Source organism: Peromyscus eremicus, chromosome 11, assembly GCF_949786415.1.
Source record: "Peromyscus eremicus chromosome 11, PerEre_H2_v1, whole genome shotgun sequence".
Lineage (NCBI taxonomy): Eukaryota > Metazoa > Chordata > Mammalia > Rodentia > Cricetidae > Peromyscus > Peromyscus eremicus.
In genome coordinates this window covers 30500922-30520170 of record NC_081427.1, presented here as the reverse complement: position 1 = coordinate 30520170, position 19249 = coordinate 30500922, and the positions used below count along the sequence as shown (strand labels likewise).

Sequence of the window (19249 nt, the reverse complement as noted above, 5' to 3'; positions counted from 1 at the left end):
ATGAAGATGTTTTCTCACTGCAAACCGAAATCCTAGGACACAGCCACTTTGTGCAGTCCTGAGTAGATAGGGTTTGTGAAATCGCTGATGAATATCCTATGTCAAGGTCAGGGGTTCTGTGACAAGGGTGAGCCTGGAACAAATAATAACAAGGTCAGCATGCGCCATTTCTAAGTAAGCCTTCAGGGCAAATGCCAAGTTGCATAGCTCTGGTCTTTAGTCTTTAGTCTGTCAGCAGTGGATGCTCCTGGAATCAAGGGCCAGGGCACGTTGTGTTGGCATGGTACCAGCCATATCCCCAAAAGTGCCTGTAGTGTATGAACCGGCTTGCTGCTAGTTAACATTACTGTTCACCTTGACCTAAAAGGATCATTGAGGTCAGGCTGTTATTCTCACTCAGAGCAGGTGGTGCGAGGCTCCCTGGGACTGCCATTTGCATTTTATACTCTGAACAGTGCACTGGCATGGGTGGATTTGTGGCAAGACTGTCCTTGTCTCCACACATGGGTGAAGCCAGCTGAGACACATAAATCAAGCTAGTTTCTTCAGTCGGGCTTTCCGCCAGGGACTTCATGTAGTCTTTTCCTAGAACATTTAGTAACTTGTCAGGTGGGGTCAATAGTCCAAGTTGATGTGGTATGTCTTTTAGGGGTCCTGAAACGAGCCCGTGGGAACCAGAGTCAAAAGCTGACTGATCATAAGTAAAATTCTCAAAGAAGACACAGGGCACAGGGCCAGAGGAACCGCTTTCTATTGGCACGGAGGGAGGCTTAATGGATACATCTTCAGCGTGTGGTTTCCCAGAGCCTACACACTGTGTCTTGGGGCCTTCTACCTTGTTTATAACTTCAAGGACATCTGGAATGCAGTCTTTGACGTTCATTATTAAGTGGGGGTTCTTCTGCAAAGGAATCAAATATACATAATATAAATGCATATGTAGGAGTATCCAAGTGCATTGTGTATGTAGTGTGCACTGAGAGCTCCCCATTCCTTCCTGGCCACGTGTTAACTTGAAGGTTGTGACAAAAGCCAGATGATTCACCAGGACAGAACAGAGCATTTTTGTCTTAGGAGTTCTTGTCTGACTCCCCATTGGAGAAAGCCTTCCTGTCTCACCACTGACTTTTCTAGTAGCCCACGATGAGAAAGATGCAATCACCTTTGTTTGTTTGGCTATGTTGGGATCCAAACTGGGCCTTACTCATGCTAGACAAGCAAGCACTCTGCCACTGAGCCGTACCCTAGTTCATCCAATTGCCTGTCCCATGGCCTTATTTGTGCCTCTAATTTATTGTCTTTTCCTGAAGAGGTCTAAGAAAACTTGATCAATGAACTTGAACCAAAATCAGGCCTTTTCTGTCTCTGTCTCTGTCTCTGTCTCTGTCTCTCTGTCTCTCTCTCTCTCTCTCTCTCTCTCTCTCTCACACACACACACACACACACACACTTTGGGTTTTTTGAGAGAGAACTATGTAGCATGGAGGCTTAGGACTAACTTTATAGACCAGACTAGCCTCAAACTCAGTAAAGATCCCTTTACTCTTTATCTCTCAAAGGTAGGGATTGCAGGCATGTACCACAATGCCGGGCTCGATCAGTCCTTCACATGTTACACATACCACATCCCCACATTTACCTTGGATTTTATCAGTGACAGGATGCTGCTCTTGTATGGATTTGGAATGTCAGGGTAGCACTTCTCCTTCACCCTGGAAGGACAGTGAAATTCAGACTGAATGCACAGTTCAGTAGAATAGTTAGAAGTGAGAGCTCTGCAGTATCCTCTGTGAAGCAAATGACTTAATTCTTCCTTACTTTAATACCCAAATCATGGGATCCATGAAGATAACTACAGTACTTAACAGTATTATTGCAGGCACTCTAGCTCTTTCTATATAAAGCATGTGGAACACTGCCAAGCATAAGGTAGCATAAATAGTAGCTGTGGCCATGGAGCAACTTTTGAAATGGTTCTTTTCCCCATCTATTGACCCAGAAGGCAAAATTGTCAACTGAATGACATATGCTCACTTACATTTCTTTAACCTTTGCCTTTCCAGCATTCTTTCCCCATATTATTCCATATCATTTCTGTCCCACGGTTTGTTTCTAACTCTTGGATAAAGGCTTCCTCTGCACTTACCACTGGCTTTTCCAGTAGCACGCAATGATGATGAGCAAGACACAGAAAGTCATGGGTAATAAGATCTGCAGTAGCATGTGGGCTAAAGAGGAAAAAGGAAAGGAATTATTTTCATATATGCATTGGCCTCCTTGAAAGGATAAAAGGTGATGGTGGTGAAGAATTTTCCATGCTTACAGTTCTTCAAATATATATATTTATGCAAGACTCAGTATAAGTTTTTAAATGAGTTTAATTCTGAAAAATCACTTCTCACAAATAAATAGGTCTTATTTATTAGATTTATAGAAATTTAACTGGATGAAACTTACAGGGAAAGTTCATTCTGGCTTCTGCCTGACTCAGAAGAGAAAACACCAACTAAGCTGGGTATGGTGGTACATGCCTTTAACACTCCTAACTCCAGGAGTTCAAGGTCATCTTCCACTACATAGCAAGTTCAAGGCCAGCCTGGGCCATATGGGACACCAAGCAATGCAGGGAGCCTTTTGCTGTGAGCCAACATTCCATAGTTCCAACTCATTAAGTCTGACAGAATAGAGCATAATTGCCCAGTTCCTCACTCCCCACCCTAGCTCTGTGGTAGGTGGGAGTACCTTCCTGCCTCTTGCCTGGGAGCTTGACCACATGCCTGAGTTTGGCCAGTATGATGATGAATGAATCATAGCTGTGGTTTAAGTAAGGGCTTCATTATGCTACCTATTCATCCTCTTTCATCCACCATGAAAAGTTTGCTCAGTATACTGCTGCCCTTTAATAAGAGTGCAAGTGACTTTATGTGAAATACACCTGCATCAGACCCAAGCCTGGAGGTCAGGGTGGCCCAGTCAGTCAAATCATGCTCATGTGGGACCCCTGATCAGAAGACAAACACTTGTTTGCCACTGAGGTTTCACGGTTGCTTATCAGACATTAAAAACTGGCTAGGTTCAGGAGTTCTACCTCTTGATATTGTGACAACATTGTCACCTACAAAGTTCACACTCAGGAATTACTTTTTTGGAGTTACCAAAAAAAAAAAACCACATTAAAATGTCATAATATTTTAAGTAAATTGGGCCACATGTGTGTGTTGTGGAATACTTAAGATGTGTTACATTTGTTTATGCTGTGGAATATTAGTTTAATGATGCAAAGATGTGTTGCATTTTTTTATGTTGCATTTGTTTAACTCTGTGAAGCTGTGTTACTGTGCCTGCCTAAAACTCCTGATGGTCTGTTAAAGAGCTAAATAGCCAATAGCAAGGCAAGAGAGGGATAGGCGGGGCTGGAAGGCAGAGAGATAAATAGGAGAAATCTAGGCTCCAAAGAGAAAAGAAAGGGAGAAATGAGAAAAGGAGAGGGAGAGAACACCAGGGGCCAGCCACACAGCAACAGCCAGCCACAGAATAAGAAGAAAAGAAAGAGATAAAGAATAAAGAAAGTAAAAGCCCAGAGGCAAAAGGTAGACGTGATAATTTAAGTTAGCAAGGCTGGCTAGAAACAAGCCAAGCTAAGGCCAGGCATTCATAAGTAAGAATAAGTCTCAGTGTATTTATTTGGGAGCTGGGTGGTGGGCTCCCCAAAGAGTAAAAAACAACCAACTACACATGTGATTTGTGGGCTGCAGACTGGACATGGAGACAAGACTTCTAGTTAGTCCTACATTAGAGTATCCGCGTCCATCTTAACCGCCTTTAATAATTCTGCTTCATTTCTCAAATGAATCAAACACTACTATGTTTTAAAATACTTTGCTTGTTTTGGTTGCTTGTAATTCAACTAATCAATCACTCAGCTATGTATAAACAAACTCCTAAGCAAATGACTTGGAAGGCTCTGAGGACAGTATACATGGACACATGGTCCTATTCTACCTGTGCACTTCTCAATCCCTTCTCTCTCCTTACCCAGGACTTCCTGGACTAGAAAAAAAAAAAACAGCTGGGTTTGGGGACATTAGATGTTGGTTTGGGGACACTGGGTGTTGGGTAGTGCTAGAGTTTTGGAAGGGAGCCTGCCCTCAGTAGAGACCAACACTAGTGTGGTGAGGATACTTGCTCTCAAGACCAGCCCTTTGAGTGTTACAATCAATTTTAAAATTTGGTAAAAGTATGAATTTACATATTTTTTATTGAAGAATAAATAGAGGACAAGTCCCATTATCAGAAACGCTTGAAGCCAGAGGTTTTTAGTATTTCAGATTGCTTTGAACTGGGGAATATTTGCATATTCATAGTGAGATGTATGAAGGGAGTCTAATTACAAAATTCATACAAGATTCTTCTGCATTGTATAGCCTGAAGGTAATTTATTCAGTACATTAAAGGTAGCCAGAAGTTGAATTTTCCTCTTATGGCATGGCAGCCCTCAAAACGTTTTGATTTGGAATTTAGAATTTCAGATTTATTATATTCAACCTCTGTGTGTGTGTGTGTGTGTGTGTGTGTGTGTGTGTGTGTGTGTGTGTGTGAGAGAGAGAGAGAGAGAGAGAGAGAGAGAGAGAGAGAGAGAGAGAGAGAGAGAGAGGGGTGGGTGGAGGGAGAGACAGATTAGCATACAGCCCAATGAGTTTTCACTACCTAGACATACCCATCAAATCAGTGTACAGATCAAGAGGAGCATCACCCAGGGAACTCAACCACTCTTTATCTCTAAGAATCCATAGGCTGGTCTTTTCAGAGTGTGATGGCATTCTCTCTCTGCACTCTGTAGTAGAACCGCACAGCAGAACTCACACCTGTCTTTATTGACATCCAAGTTTCACCTGTATTGTTTTTATAACTGTAGAGATTTTGTTTTCATTACTCTATGATACTCCATTGTGTAACTATAGCAGTTATTTATCCTTCCCCATTTGTGAGACTCATGAATGTGGGCATTCTAATACTTGCCTGTAGGCGGTTTTTTTTGGGGGGGAGGGTATATACAGACATTTCTTTAACATGTATATCCAGAAATATATATATTCTAAAGAAAGTATGTATGCTCCATATTGAGCATACACTTTATTTAGAAGACACTAATGCTACTAGTTTTCCTAAATTGTTTGTATCAACTTTTTCCCTACCTATGGACAGCCAGGGCTACACAGAGAAACCCTGTCTTGAAAAACAAAAGAGAGGGGGGAGGAGAGAGAATTTGATTATTTTTTCCATTTGTTTGAGTTCAACTACTTTCAGGTCGATTTGAAAACAAACCTTCAAAACATTTCTATTCTGAGTGCTGAAAAGTTACTCATAGTTCTACATCCTGACAAACAGAACCTAAGTTCTAAGTACTACAGAAGATGCATCCCATGCACTCGGCCTACTAACAGCCAGGCTTCAGAGCAGCTACTGCAGAGTGTCACTGGCCACCCTCTGCATGGGCCTGGCTGTTGGAGCTGTGGCTCATGCCACCGTCCAGCATTTCACCAGCCTGGAAAAAAGATCGAAATGCAAGGAACATCTTCTGAGCTTGTCCTGCTTTTACACCTCATCAATCCAAAGGAATCTGAAGTTGAACCATCATTTGGTAGGGAAACACCTGAACCCAGTGTGCTTGTTAAAGCGGCTGGAAACATGGTTCCAGTGTCCAGGAGCAGAGGCAGAAGTGGTAGCAGAGATGTGACACCAATTAGGGCACTCCAGGACTACCATCCTAACTAGTGTGACTGTCCCATCCCAACAGCTCACATCTCAGTGAATGGATGCTGCATGGAGGATGCTGGGAATTTCCAGCTTGAGCCTATTTCTTTCTCAAAGATGAGTGTCTTCAAGGTCTCTTTCAGCCTCACCCTTCTGTGAATTCTTTAATGGAAACCACACCCTCACCTCCAGCACACACACACTCATCAAATGCTCAAAATCCTAGTGCAGCAAGAGGGTGCCTAGGAGTGCCTCCAGAAAGACTTCCCATCATCTTTTAGAGACCGTTCAAAACTGGATCTTGATTGCACATCAGGAAAGAATGTCAGGAGGAGCCAGTTGAAGCAGAATTGAAGCTTTTCAGGTTATTTTATTATAGATTTTGAGCATTGGAATTAAAAAAGAAAGTGTTTGGGAAGAAAGTAAGAGACACTCAAGAACGCTGGTGCAGGCTTCTCTAAGGAGAGTAATCCTAAAACATTCTCTGCTTCACCCTCTATCGGATTACATTTCTCCCCACCTTCCTGTCAGTGGCCGCCAGAGTATACGATGGAGACACAGTTCCTACTATGTCCCCTCCTCTTTTCCTCCTCTCTGTCTCAAGCCAAATGCATTTTAGAGAGACATATCTCTTCACCTGACCCCTTCCCCAACAGAATCCACAACCACAGAGCTGGTGATGTACTGGCCTGATCTAATGAACATTGCCAGGCTCAGACTATCCTTAGACCCCAGCAGAGCAGAAAAGCCACCAGCCAAGCCAGGAAACCAGGCAGAAGGAAGGCTGAGGCAGGAGGCAGCTCACGACCACCCATGCTGGAGAGAGAAGCTCCAGCTCTTCTGATGTCTAAAATATGCTGTGGTTTTCAAGTCACCCCAAGACTGACTTCCAGAGACAGGCATCCAGGGTCAGTGAGAAAGATGAGAAGAAGGTTCTAGATCTTAATTGGTCAGGTTACTGCTGCTTTTACCTGGAGTTTGGAACAGGATTCTGGATAACATTTATGTGTGGAGGAGAGAGGAAGGGGAGGGGAGAAGAAATTATTGAAACTTGCTGATCTAGACAAAGTGTAGGAACTTGATCTCGAGGAAAACATTTGATTTGGAGAAACTCACAGTGTTCATCCAGAGTCGTGACCTTCGTGAATGTTCCATTGGGGCCTTGGCCAGCACTGGTGTATGGAGTGACGAAAAACTCATAGAGGGTTTCCGGCTGAAGGTTTTTCACAGTGAATGTCTTTTGCTTGGGATCTTTGATGTCATATTCACAGAGCACTGAATTACCTGTGATTGAAAAACAATGTTGTTATCAAGAAAATCATATTAAGAGTGTGGGAGCGGGCCTGCATGTGGCCAGTTAGTGGGGTGCTTGCCTTGAATGCATGGGCCCTGGCTTTAATTCCAAACACTACACACACTGGACATGATGGCACATGCCTGTAAGCCCAGCACAAAGAGCAGAAGTTCCAGGTCATCTTCAGTTACGTAGTGAGTTCAAGCCAGCCTGGGATACATGGAACTCTGGCTTAGTAAGAAAAAGAAAGGAAAGTGTGTGGCAGGGACCTTGTGGGAAAGCCAGAAATGGATAACCCAGCTGCCTCAGTACCATCGGCATTTTTAAACCAACCTCAAATCAAATTGTAATTTCTCTGATTTTCAAGATGGGCCAGAGTCAACCAAACATCCACTAAATGAGGGATGGTAATCGTACAGATACAGAGCTCTGCCAGATACCGTGAGCACACACAAGCGAAGGAAACATGCTGATGCCAGAGATGTAGCTTATAGACAGACTCCTTGCTCATAATACACGGAAGGCCCTGGATTTGATCCTCAGCACCACAAACAAATAAGTAAATAAAAATAATAACATTTGCCGGTTTTATTGTTGTTTTATCTTGTTTTGTTTGGTTTTTAAGGGGGGGCTGGGAAAAGCAAACAAGTTTTCTAAGTGGACGGACTTCTTAAGGGGCTGATGGCCAGGCCTGCATTATTTTCGAAGTGAATTAAAATACCAGTCCCTATACTCCCACTCCTTTTTGTTTGCCTGTTGATTCTAAAATGACATGGGAAGAGCATCAGCCTGGTCCCTAGTCTGGCCCGATCACATAAGGGGCCTTTCCTGTGCTCTTCCCCAGCTCTGGGGTGGACTCGGCCTCCATTCCATTGCTTTCTGAATGGTGTGCTGAGTCTAGGTGAAGAAGAGCAGGCATCACCTGGAAGCCGCGTCCTTTTCCCCTGTGGGTGGCACTGCAACTCCTTGGATTTCAAGTACACACGGTACCCTTCTACAAAAGCAGACTGGAAGTCGCTCGCATAATCCTGCCAGTTCAGGGTGACGGAGTTGGAGGTAAAGTTAACTCTAACTTCCGGGTTCTCCAGAGGAGCTAGGAAAGGAAGATGGGATAAGAACAAGTTATGATTTGGGAATGGTCTCAGAGCACATATGCAAACTAAACAGACCACAGGCAGCCCTGGACATGAAGAGCATCTGTCAAGTTAAGGAGTGATAGCTTTTCCCTGATAATGTGTACCCAGACACAGGTAGGAGAGCTGGGAAGGGGCTGTGTAGTTGTCCCCTTCAAGGATTTCATAGATGAAGACCTACAGACCCAGAGAGATTAAAGAGTTGATAGAAAAGTCACAGGAGGGAAAGTGAAAACAAAAGGTCTGTCCTAATCTTGATTCTGGCCTTGAAGTTTCAACGGTATTTTCTGAACCTGAGACTCTGCAGGCGTAAAGAGGAAGGGACAGGAGAGGCAAGATGTGTTCACAGATGTGAGCGGGGACTTGAAGAATCCAGTTCTCAGGACAAGGCAATGCATGTTATCAGATGCTCCGGGAATGTACAGGGTGAATCCTAACCCCTGTCACTTACACACACACACACACACACACACACACACACACAAACACGCACGCACGCACGCACGCATGCACGCACGCACGCACAAACATTTTTGTATACTGTCTGCACACAGAGATACATTCACGAATGGCATGCCTCCTCCTTTTCTCTCCGCTAGCCACGAATACTGGATCAACTCCCCCAAACGAAGAATTTTAGAGTCAGTCTGGTGAGACAACCAAGAGCTTTCAAAGTCCAGAGACCTAAATGCCAAGCATTCCAGTGGGAGGAGTGAACAGCCCCATTCTGGTGGTGGGACGGGTAACTATCCAGAGAAGGTGATTTCACAGCAATTCTAAAAGAAATGAGTAGCGTGTTTCAGAAGGCGAAGCCCTTTGACCCAAGGGTTCTGCTTCTAGGATTCATTTAAAAACCATCATCATCGCAGTCATGGGGTGACAGCTCACTCGGTAAATGCTTGCCTTTTAAGCATGAGAGTCTGAGTTTGGTCTCCAGAACACATGCAAAAATCGGAGAGAGCTGGTGTTTGCTTGAAAGCCCAGTGTGTATGGGAGAGGAGACAGATCGATTCTTGGAGCCTGTTGGCCGGTCAGTGTAGCCGACTTGGTGAGCTCTGGGCCAGGGAGAGACAGGTGCCAAAAGCATGGTATAGGGTACCTAAGGAACAATAGAGGCAATCCCCGGCCTCCACTTGCATCTGTGCCTGCATATACACAGGCACACACACACACACACACACACACACACACACACACACACACACGTACAGGCACACACACACACACACACACGTACAGGCACACACACACACACACGTACAGGCACACACACACACACACACACACGTACAGGCACACACACACACATGTACAGGCACATAAACACACACACATGCACAGGCACACACACACACACACACAGATACAGACAATGACTTAGCTAAAATCAAAGTAATTCAGACTGGGCACAAGAAGGTGGACACAAAAAGAGAGGTATACAACTTGGAGCTACAAGATATTTGAAGATAAAATTTACAGTTTCTCAGTGAAAGTCATTGTCGTCATTCTGAATTGTCCAATGATAGGTGACATGGCATGCACAGAGCGGGGGGCTTTCCAATCACAGAAGCAGCACTGTGGCCAATTAATATTTTTTGGCATTAATCAAGAAAGCAGTTAACACACTTTGGAGAGTAAGATCTTATTTCCATTGAAAAGTGTGTATCTGTATAGAGAAATGGGTATCAGTGTATAATAAAACACTAACTGGATATTGGCCTTTTGGGTGCTAAAATTAGCAATGATTTCATCATCTTCCATGTAACATTTTATAAATCACCATATAAATGAAGATATTTTATTTATATGGTTTTAAATTTTGAATGTAATTTCTAAAATAAATGGGACCATAAAATCAAGCTTGGGAAGGAACTCTTCCTCAGCACAAAGCTCAGATGACTCAGAACAAGTCTCCACGAGGCATGCCGAACGCCACCTACTTACCCAGTTCCTGGGTGTACCCTGTTTGTTTCTCTAGTAACTGAGCATTCTGTTGCGTAGATCTTCCAAAAATTCTGAAGTTGTAACGGACCCCTGGTTTAAAAGCATCTGGAGAAGAGAAGTCAAGGATTTTTTAACAAGACAGAATGACATCATCATCTGAGTTGAAAAGAAAGGATGACCAATGAGTGAGCACTCCCCTAGAAGTTTCTTCCTCAAGATCTTTCCTTTTTTCCCCTCTACTGCTTCCCTCCTTCCGCTAGACCTCAGAATCGTCCATGTTTCGAACATGGCACTGTCCGGAAAGTTCTATAGAGACTGGCATCCACTCTGGAGCCAGGACCCTCAGCCTGCCCTCATCTACGTGTACGGATCTGGTACAGAACCAGGCCAGACTCCAACTCCTCCAACTCTGCTTTGGACATTGAATGTCCTTACACTATTTGTCTTCAGTCTTTCCATTAAAACTCAGAATCTTGAAAGCCTGGCCTCCCCTTCCTTTCTTCCTCTTTCCCAGTCAGCCCTGTAGTCTCCCTGCAAAGCTCTTGGGCTCCTGAATCTCGCAGGGGCCTCCATCACTTTCTGGATCTAGACAATTCCCACATCAGTCCTTCAGCCTTGTAGATGGTACACCTGTGCCTCCTCCTTAAGCCACTCACTGGAGCTCCTTTGACTTCCCTAAAGCAGCAGCAATCTTCAAGTTGTAGATTCAGGTAAGGAGGTGAGAGTTCATGCCTACAAGGTTATTGAAACTGAAAGCCAATATTTTGTTTCCATCAACTTTATGCCCTAAACATGTCCCAAATATGTGCTGTTCTCTGTATCTGCAAAAGCTTTCTGCAAAAGGTTCCAATGTCCCTCTAATTTGGAGGGAAAAAATTATTAACATCTGTACTATGGGTCTACATTTACATACTTTGCTGTTGTAGATTTTAAGCCCGAAGGACAGAATCTATTCTCATAAAATCTGATCTCCAAGCAACCACACTGGATTTGTCATTTCAAAATTGTTAGCCTAGCACAGAGTGTCTGTAGGTTAGAACAGAAGTCTAAGTTGAACCTGCTACAAGGGGGATGTGTAGGGGGAGTGTGGGAGTTCTCACCTGAGGTGATGATGGTGCTCGTGGTATTGGGACCTAGCTTGTCCCATTGCAAATCACAATGTTGGTCCCGGGAATGTGCACACCAGTCCACAACGTAGCCTAAAGCATCTCCAGATAAGGGATCCCAAGAAATATGGAATCCATCCTTTGTCCCATTAATTCTTTTTTCACGGACCTCTTCTGGACAGAAACAAACAGAATAATACTTCTGATTCAGTTCATTGTATTTCTTTTACAATTTCCAAGGAAGAAAATAAACCAACATTTGCAATGTTTGTTTATAGCTTTGGTTTAAAATGTCTCTTAAAGGCTTCCGTACCCAAAACCTTGATCCCCAGATTGTGGTACTCTCTGGAAACAGAGAGACATTTCAGATGTTGATAGTGGAAGGTGGAAGTTAGGTTACTGGACACACTATTAAAGAAGACATTGGCACCCTGGGTCTGTCCTCTCTTTGCTTCCCAAGCACCTTAGGTGAGCAGCTTTTGTTCTATCAGAAGCTACCCACCATGATTCTCATCCTCACAACCCAAAAAGCACCAAGCCAGCCAACCATGATATTGGTCTCTACAACTATGAACGAGAACACACTTTATCTTCTTAAAGTTTGTTACTGCCAAGTACTTTGTCCCAACAATGGGAAGTTGACTATCTCATGGGTAAGAACCTCAAATTGCTATATAGGATGAGTGCAGGTGTTCCTCACTATCTCCATTCTTCAAATCATGTTTGTGGCTTCAAGACACAGCTTGCTAAGCGTTAGGACCCAAAGTTTGGAATGTCTACTCTAAAGGTTCATTTGCAGTGTATTTGTATGGTTCATTTTCAAAAGTGCTTCCAGCGAGCTTAGGCGCAGCTACAGTGAACAGAAAACATTGGAACCTTGCTGACACCCTGCTAACGACACCCCTCCCCACCACCAGCCAAACTAAAAGCATGGAGTAGCAAATTACTAAGAGGCAAGCTTGCCTGCAAGGCCGTCCACCAGATACGTTTTAAATAAACAGTACGTAAAACACCTAGATGAATCCAGCACAGGTTTTGTTTGGAAAATGACAGAGGGAAATGTAAGACCCGGATGGTGTGTAGGATCGCCTTCTGCTGATTGCTCAGCCAAAGAGGAGACTTGTGTTAGGGTCACACAAACTGTTTCCATGCTCCATCAATGGCCATTCTGGGTTCACACCCAGTTTTGTAAAGTCATGAGATAAACTGCCTTGTTCCCACCACTCTGAGTTCTCAGTGCTCTTCTTACGAAGCACATTTCTCACGTCTATGGATAAGCGAAGGGGACATGTCAGTTTTGATGTGAGACAGATTTGTTTCTTTGATGGAGGAAGGTGAGAAAGCTGTGTGGGCAAAGCTGTGTGTGCTGGGGGGAACCAGCACCCTGAAGAAACCATCTCAACGACCTTTACCTTATGCTTAGAGCTGTACAGCCTGTTCCTGCTATATAACAACGTAACCCAGAAGATGAACAGCACCTCAGTTTCATGCTAATATTAACTAGTAATTAGAACTGCCAGCTGACACAGGATGCCCAGAGAATCTGAACTGCAGTCTTCAGTGTGATCCTGTGGAAATGGGTAAAGTTCTTCAGCTTCAAGGTCAACGTGTGACCCTACTCCAGAGCAAAAGAAGGGATTTCACCCAGGACAGTTCTTTTTATAAATAAAATACCTTCTAATATGGTTCACTTAGCTTAAACTTAAACTGAACTGGAATGGAACCACACAATCTTTCATAGCCTTATGAGCCTGGCACCCTTAACAGCAAGAACTGAAGGAAGGCATTGTTGCAAGGTACGTGAATGACCTCAGCATGTCAACTGCTTTTGCCTCTTGTCCACATGTGCACTGTTTCATATCAGGTGACGGGGGATTTACGATGCCAGGGTTTTTCTGTGGCTCAGTCAAGAAGGTCATTAACGTCACTCTTGGTTTTAGATGTGAGATCGTTTCCACTTTGCTCACTCTTTAGTTGATGGAAAGACTGGTAGGTTATCATTGTTATTCCACAAACTTGACTGAATTCCAATGTCTCCTGAAGGAGAACATCAGCTCTCCTTAGGATGTCCATGGGCTCCTTTGTCCCATCACTGTTCTCCCTCAACATAGTCTCACTATGGAGCAGAGGCTGGCCTCAAACTCATGATCCTCCTGCCTCAACCTCCCTAGTGTTGTGAATATAGGCATGCTCCATCAGCATGCCTGTTCCATAAACTCTTTATAGGTGACAAGACTGGGCAAATATTGGTTACAGCACAGTAAATATGGTCCATATCCCATAAGCCACAAATCTCTAGGGCACTGTCTTGACTCTCAGAGAGGATTGCTGTGGGACTACACTTACTTAAATGAATTTTAGATCATTCCTTAAGTGTGCTGAAGCATCCAGGGACAGAGTGTGCTGGGTCACTATGAAAGTACCATCACATTACAACCTGTGGATACGCCCAGCTCCAAAGGAAGTGCCTAAGTGCACAAGGTCGCCCCAAGCTCTGGTTTTATTTGTCTGTCACTACTTGGAAATATCACCAATATTTTTCCTCAAGAATGCAAGCCAAATTGACCAATGCTGACTCACCACGTCCAGAACCATCAGAGAGGGCTATCACTGACTCAGGCGATGCACCCACGCTGTTGTTGGCTGTGACATGAATCTTGTAAGAACTCCTCGGATCGAGGTCCAGTTGTGTGCCAAGGGCTGGTGCCCAGACAGAGTAGTGTTCTGACTCAGTTGGTCTGTCTTGATTTTCTACAACTATATTATAGGATGTGATTTTGCCATTGGCCTGTGATTTTAATAGTGGCTGAAAAAAAATGATAACCCTTTGAAAATGAGCTTTACTTTAAAATTACTTTATAATTACTTTTTATTCCCTCCATCTCTTAGTTGCCCAATCCACATACACCTAAGAACATATCCACTCATACACACACCTATGTGTGCACATGCACACATACTAGCACATTCACACATGTACACATATAAACATATTAGAACAAATGTATATGTGTGTGCGCACACATGCACGACATACCAGAAAATTCACACAGTTAAATAGAGAAATCATCAAGCTTAGAACCAGGTATTTCAATCTAACTGAAGAAAGCAAAGACAAAAATCACTTAGAGATTATATTAAAGATTTATAGTGTGTCCAGAGAGAAGGGACTGAGTCAAAAGTCACGAGGAATAGAGACTCCTTCGATCTGGAGGACGTAAAATTTGGAAGGCAGCTTAGAGAAGGCCCAGGAGTGGAACCAGCCCTTTGAAGACCTTGTAAGAAGAACCTGCATCCTGGCCTCCCTTTACCTAGTCTTTTCTCACCCTGACCACTGCCATCTAGACCATACTCCCTCTTTTAGAAGACACTCATGGTTACAGAGTGCCCTTGTCCTCACAGTCCCAGGATCTGTCAGTGATTCCTGAGGTCTGCTCTTCCTGGGACAGGCTCTGTGTACCCCTAAATCGCACGCAGATCAAGCAGCAGCTGTCTCCATGGGATGTGGAGAAAACTCAGACGGAGGCTCAGTAGAGTCAACATGTATATGCAGAGCCCTGGAAAACTGTGCCAAACTCAAGGGGAGAAGAAAAGCTGGAGGGCTGTGACCAGGGGCCAGCCGTTTCCTCTCACCATGTTTTTGGTATGAGACACTGAGGAATGTCAGAGCCCTGAATATAAAGCTAGCCTTCCAGGTTGTCATGTAGTGTACTGGTCCAGGCAGAAGGATAATGCTGATCTTCCATTATAATTTAATAGCTTGATTTGAAACTTTCGTATTTACATATAATTAGGACTCGGGTATGTGACTCTAGACATAGTCCCTTGTATTGAATCTTGCAAAATGTTATGGCGGGCCTGAGTTGAACATGCAGAGAAGGTTCTAGCAATCAGAACCAACCATCAGCCATCAGATGGGCTCAGGACAATTGTAGCCTGAGCACAAAGACACAGGTATGGAGTGGGTCCTTCTACCTGATAACCAGCCCTATGTGACTGACATCACAGTTTCTCCTGGCTGGGCAGAACACTGCTGTGCAGAGGCAGCAAGTCAGACCTGAAGCTGCACGACTTACCTTCCAGTATAAGTTCAAAACATGACTTCCATTCTCTAACCGCACTTGTCTCCATACATCAAGAGCCTGTGAGGGAGCTGAAATTAACCAAAGAAAAGTCCCTGGGTCATATTTGTGCAAAGCAGGCCGTACTTCCCATGTTCTTCTAAGACAGAGGTTCTCCAAGTTCCTAGTGCTATGCAACACCTTCCCTGTCAGGGGGTCATGACCCACAGGTTGAGGACAACTATTCTAAGCCATGGCGATTACCTGTCCTTCCTGGGGCCTCTGTCTATGGGTCCACAGCCATACTGCTCACTAACCACTCATAGTGTGGGCTTTAAATATTTTCACTGTCTATATTCATAGTACATGATGCCGTATTACATTGAGAACAGTCCCATATAAGTTTATAGGAGCTGCTTTAAAATCAAAGATCAACTGCTCTTGAGCATAATACCAAACTCGAAACTTATGACTTGGCCCAGAGCACTTGAAGCCATCAAAGAATTTTCATTTGTCAGAACAATTCTAAGAGGAGTTAGGTCAGTCTCCCGGCCGCCCAACCCTCCACCTCCATCTCCCGTTTCCTAGACAGCAACCATTGCCATGTGCAAGGCTGAGGTAGAGACACGCTACCCTAGGCCTTAGGGGGCAGGAAGCCTAGGAGCTCTTCCTGGCTTTCATGATTTCCTCCAGCTGGCCCCTCATTGGAGTCACAACCTGAAAATATTTCTTTCTTCCCTCTTCTTCCTGATCCTGTCAACTATCTCTTGTAGACACACAGGGGACCTACTGCCTGGTCCCCAAGTCATGGCACCATGTACTGCTTCCAAGAGTCCATGGTACAGTCTCTGAAAATAAGCTGGAAGATGGAATCAGTGCAGCCAGGTCTTGGCTCATCCGACTTTGAAACCCTAGCATCAGGCTCTGAGCCCGGGTCTTAGGGCAGGCTCCAGAAACACTGTCTGAAGAGTGAAAAGTGAAATAAAACCCAGAAAGCAACCTGCTTAAACATTCTTGTCTTGTCTCGCTGCACTTCATTCAGAAATTTGTGTAAACTGAGAGTTGGCTTGCACTGAATCTGTGCTTACTCTTGATATATTTGGAGGGCTCACTCTCTTTCCATATCTATCTATCTGTCTGTCTATCTGTCCTTCCGTCCATCCATCCATCCATCTATCTATCTGTATCATCTATCATCTATGTATTTACCTACCTTCAATCTGTCTATCTACCTTTAATCTATCTATCTATCTATCTATCTATCTATCTATCTATCTATCTATCATCTATCTGTATTTTTTTTCAGTGTTGGGGATTGAACCCAGGTCCTCGAGCATACTAGGCAAGTGTTGCATGACTGAGCTACACTCCCCCTAGCTGGCTGAGCCAGTCTCTTAACTCAAGACCACCCTGGGTACTGTAGCAGGAATCTTAGAAGGTCTCGCCAGTTCCTCAGCTGATCCTGTTTCCTCAGACTGGAAGCTTCTGAGTCTTCATCCAAATGGACCTCAGCTGAACTGTGCTGCTCGAAAGCCTGAAAGCTTAACCAGCCAAATGCTTAACCAGCCAAATGCTTCTAGTTTCTGGTCTTCATGCCTTATATATCTTTCTCTTTCTGCCGTCACTCCCTGGGATTAAAGGCTCGGCTTTCTGGGATTAAAGGTGTGAGTCACCATGCTTGGCTGTATCCTTGAACAGATGGATTTCTGCCTTTGGAATGCTAGGATTAAAGGCATGTGCTACCACTGCCTATCCTCAATGTTTAAAATTGTGGCCGTTCTGTCTCTGACCCCAGATAAGTTTATTAGGGTACACAATATTTTGGGGAACACAATACCACCACAGGGTACCTCCTTAATTAGGGGCAGAACTAATATATATATACAACAGTAGGTAAAATGTATAGAAAGGTAATTAGGTGTCATGCCTGTTCCAAATATTTTACATATATTAACTCATTTGCATTCCTATGGTGTAGGTGTTCATATTTACTCCATCCTCTCAATAAGGGAAATAAGGTTCAGAGAGACTAAGCCAACTGCTCAAAACATGCAGAAGTCAGAATGAAGCCATTGGAACTTATGGCTGACAAGTTCTCAGCCATGACATTATTCAGGAAATTGATGGTCACTTTCAGGTTTAAGTCACAGGCCTACGTTCAACAAAGATGCACGAAAGCATGCCTGGGCAGAAAAATATTATCAGTGTGATTTATTTTAAACCTTTAAAGAACTGATTTTTTTCATTGTTGCCTTTCACTCTTAAAAATGGGTGGAGGTGCTACAAAGATGGCTATGTCGCTTTTAGTTTGATTGATATTTTTGCTTGATATTTGCATCGGACTGTGTACTCTACTTAGAACCAAAATTTCCATCGTATTTTTGCGGTCATACTTGGACATGAATGGGCGAACAGAACAATAATCAAAAGAGAAAATCCAGGCTCCCGCAACTTCAAGGGCTGCCAGGTACGTCTGCTGAGAGCACCGTTGGCATCTTTTTGGTTAGTTCCTGGAGACTCACAGGCATGACTTCATTCTACAGCGAGACCCTACAGGCACAACTCATACTCAAATGCATTCTCAAAAAAATCTCTACAATCAGCCTGTGAATGGACTGGAATCCAATCTCAGCCGAGTTTTTCTCCTTTAAATGGTCCTTCTAGAATGCCACAGGAGCTCCCCTGTCTACACCCAGACAGCAAGAAGGGACAAAACATACCCATCCCACCTTTCTTTTGACAGTAACATAGCTAAGGCTCAAATCCACATGATATCAAGAGTGTAATGATACAACCAAGGAAGAGCATCTCTGCAGTCCTGGAGCTCCAGAGCCAGGCTGCTGGGAGTGAATCCCAGTGCAAACACTCCCTTGGCCTCTCTGCCTTTGTGGTCTCCTATACAACAGGAGAATCAGCACAGTTCCTGCATATGTCATAAGGAGCACGCAGCATCGTGAACAATCACAGATGAGCTGCTATTGTTTTATCACGTGTCTGCTGTTCCTTAACACTAGACACACAGTCAAATCCCTTCAATCCCCAGGTATAAGTTGTCTCACCTTGAGGATGGATGACAGCCATGATTGACTATCTTGAACTGGAAAGGTCTGAGAGCTGGGCCAGGCCATTTTGTCTCCCGACACCCACCTAAGTCCTAGGACATAGCTCTTTGGAGAATAGCAATGTAGACTCAGGACTGAAGAAACCTTAACTACCAAAGACAATCCAAGAGGACCCCAGTGTACTAGCACTGGAATGAATCACTTACTAATAAAGATGATTGTCCCAAAGACCATGGCATTCCCAAGGACAGTCTGATGCTGTGTGGTATAAGGCCAGTGCTTTCCAAGGCACTGACACAGCCTTTTGTCCCCAGTCCTAAGTCAAAGATCCACACCCAAAGCCAATGCAAACCCAGCAATAGCAAAAAAACTACTTGAGAAAACATATACTAGAAATAACACTGTTATCAAATGCCTTTGCTTACTAGGCATTTAATCTAATTTTAAAGTATGACATTCCCTTTGTTTTAATACTTTCCTTTCAGTGTTTGGCACAAATGGGAGCTCTGAAGGAAGCCCTTGCATAGCATGAGGCTTAGACTGTGAGTTCTAATGCCAGGGAGCCCCACATACCAGCCTCGGGTGTGCTGAACTCCTTTTGAGTCCAGTCACTCCATTTCCAGAAGTGGTTGGCATCTGCACAGCGCACACGAGCCTTGTACTCTGTGTCTGGCTCCAGATCACTGAAGAGGTAGCTCGCACTCATGTGGACAGAAACATTGTGCTCCTGAGTCAAGAAGGCAGAGAAAACAAAGACTATAGCTACATCTGTGCTGCAAAGCCAATCAGAGCACCACCATCCCTGATTTGGAATAAGACTGGGTATTCTTCAGGGGGGAATGCTTTTTCCCTTAAGGTTTTCTTTCCAGTGTTAAATGTTTAAATCAATTTCAGG

At 44.0% G+C, this 19249-nt stretch overlaps 1 protein-coding gene across 2 annotated transcripts in view; it reads right to left on the bottom strand.

Moving 5' to 3' along the window:
* Positions 1-242: 242 nt before the first annotated feature.
* Positions 243-19249, bottom strand: part of Osmr (oncostatin M receptor) — a 56795-nt gene continuing 37788 nt past the window's right edge. For both annotated transcript variants that reach the window (XM_059276611.1, XM_059276610.1), the window contains exons 9-18: positions 18928-19081; positions 15308-15384; positions 13812-14037; positions 11226-11405; positions 10126-10230; positions 7971-8141; positions 6871-7038; positions 2147-2228; positions 1640-1712; positions 243-901 (exon numbers count right to left, since the gene is read on the bottom strand). In XM_059276611.1, coding sequence (XP_059132594.1) covers positions 344-901; positions 1640-1712; positions 2147-2228; positions 6871-7038; positions 7971-8141; positions 10126-10230; positions 11226-11405; positions 13812-14037; positions 15308-15384; positions 18928-19081 — 1794 coding nt within the window. In that variant the 3' untranslated portion in view covers positions 243-343. The remainder of the gene's footprint in view (positions 902-1639; positions 1713-2146; positions 2229-6870; positions 7039-7970; positions 8142-10125; positions 10231-11225; positions 11406-13811; positions 14038-15307; positions 15385-18927; positions 19082-19249) is intronic.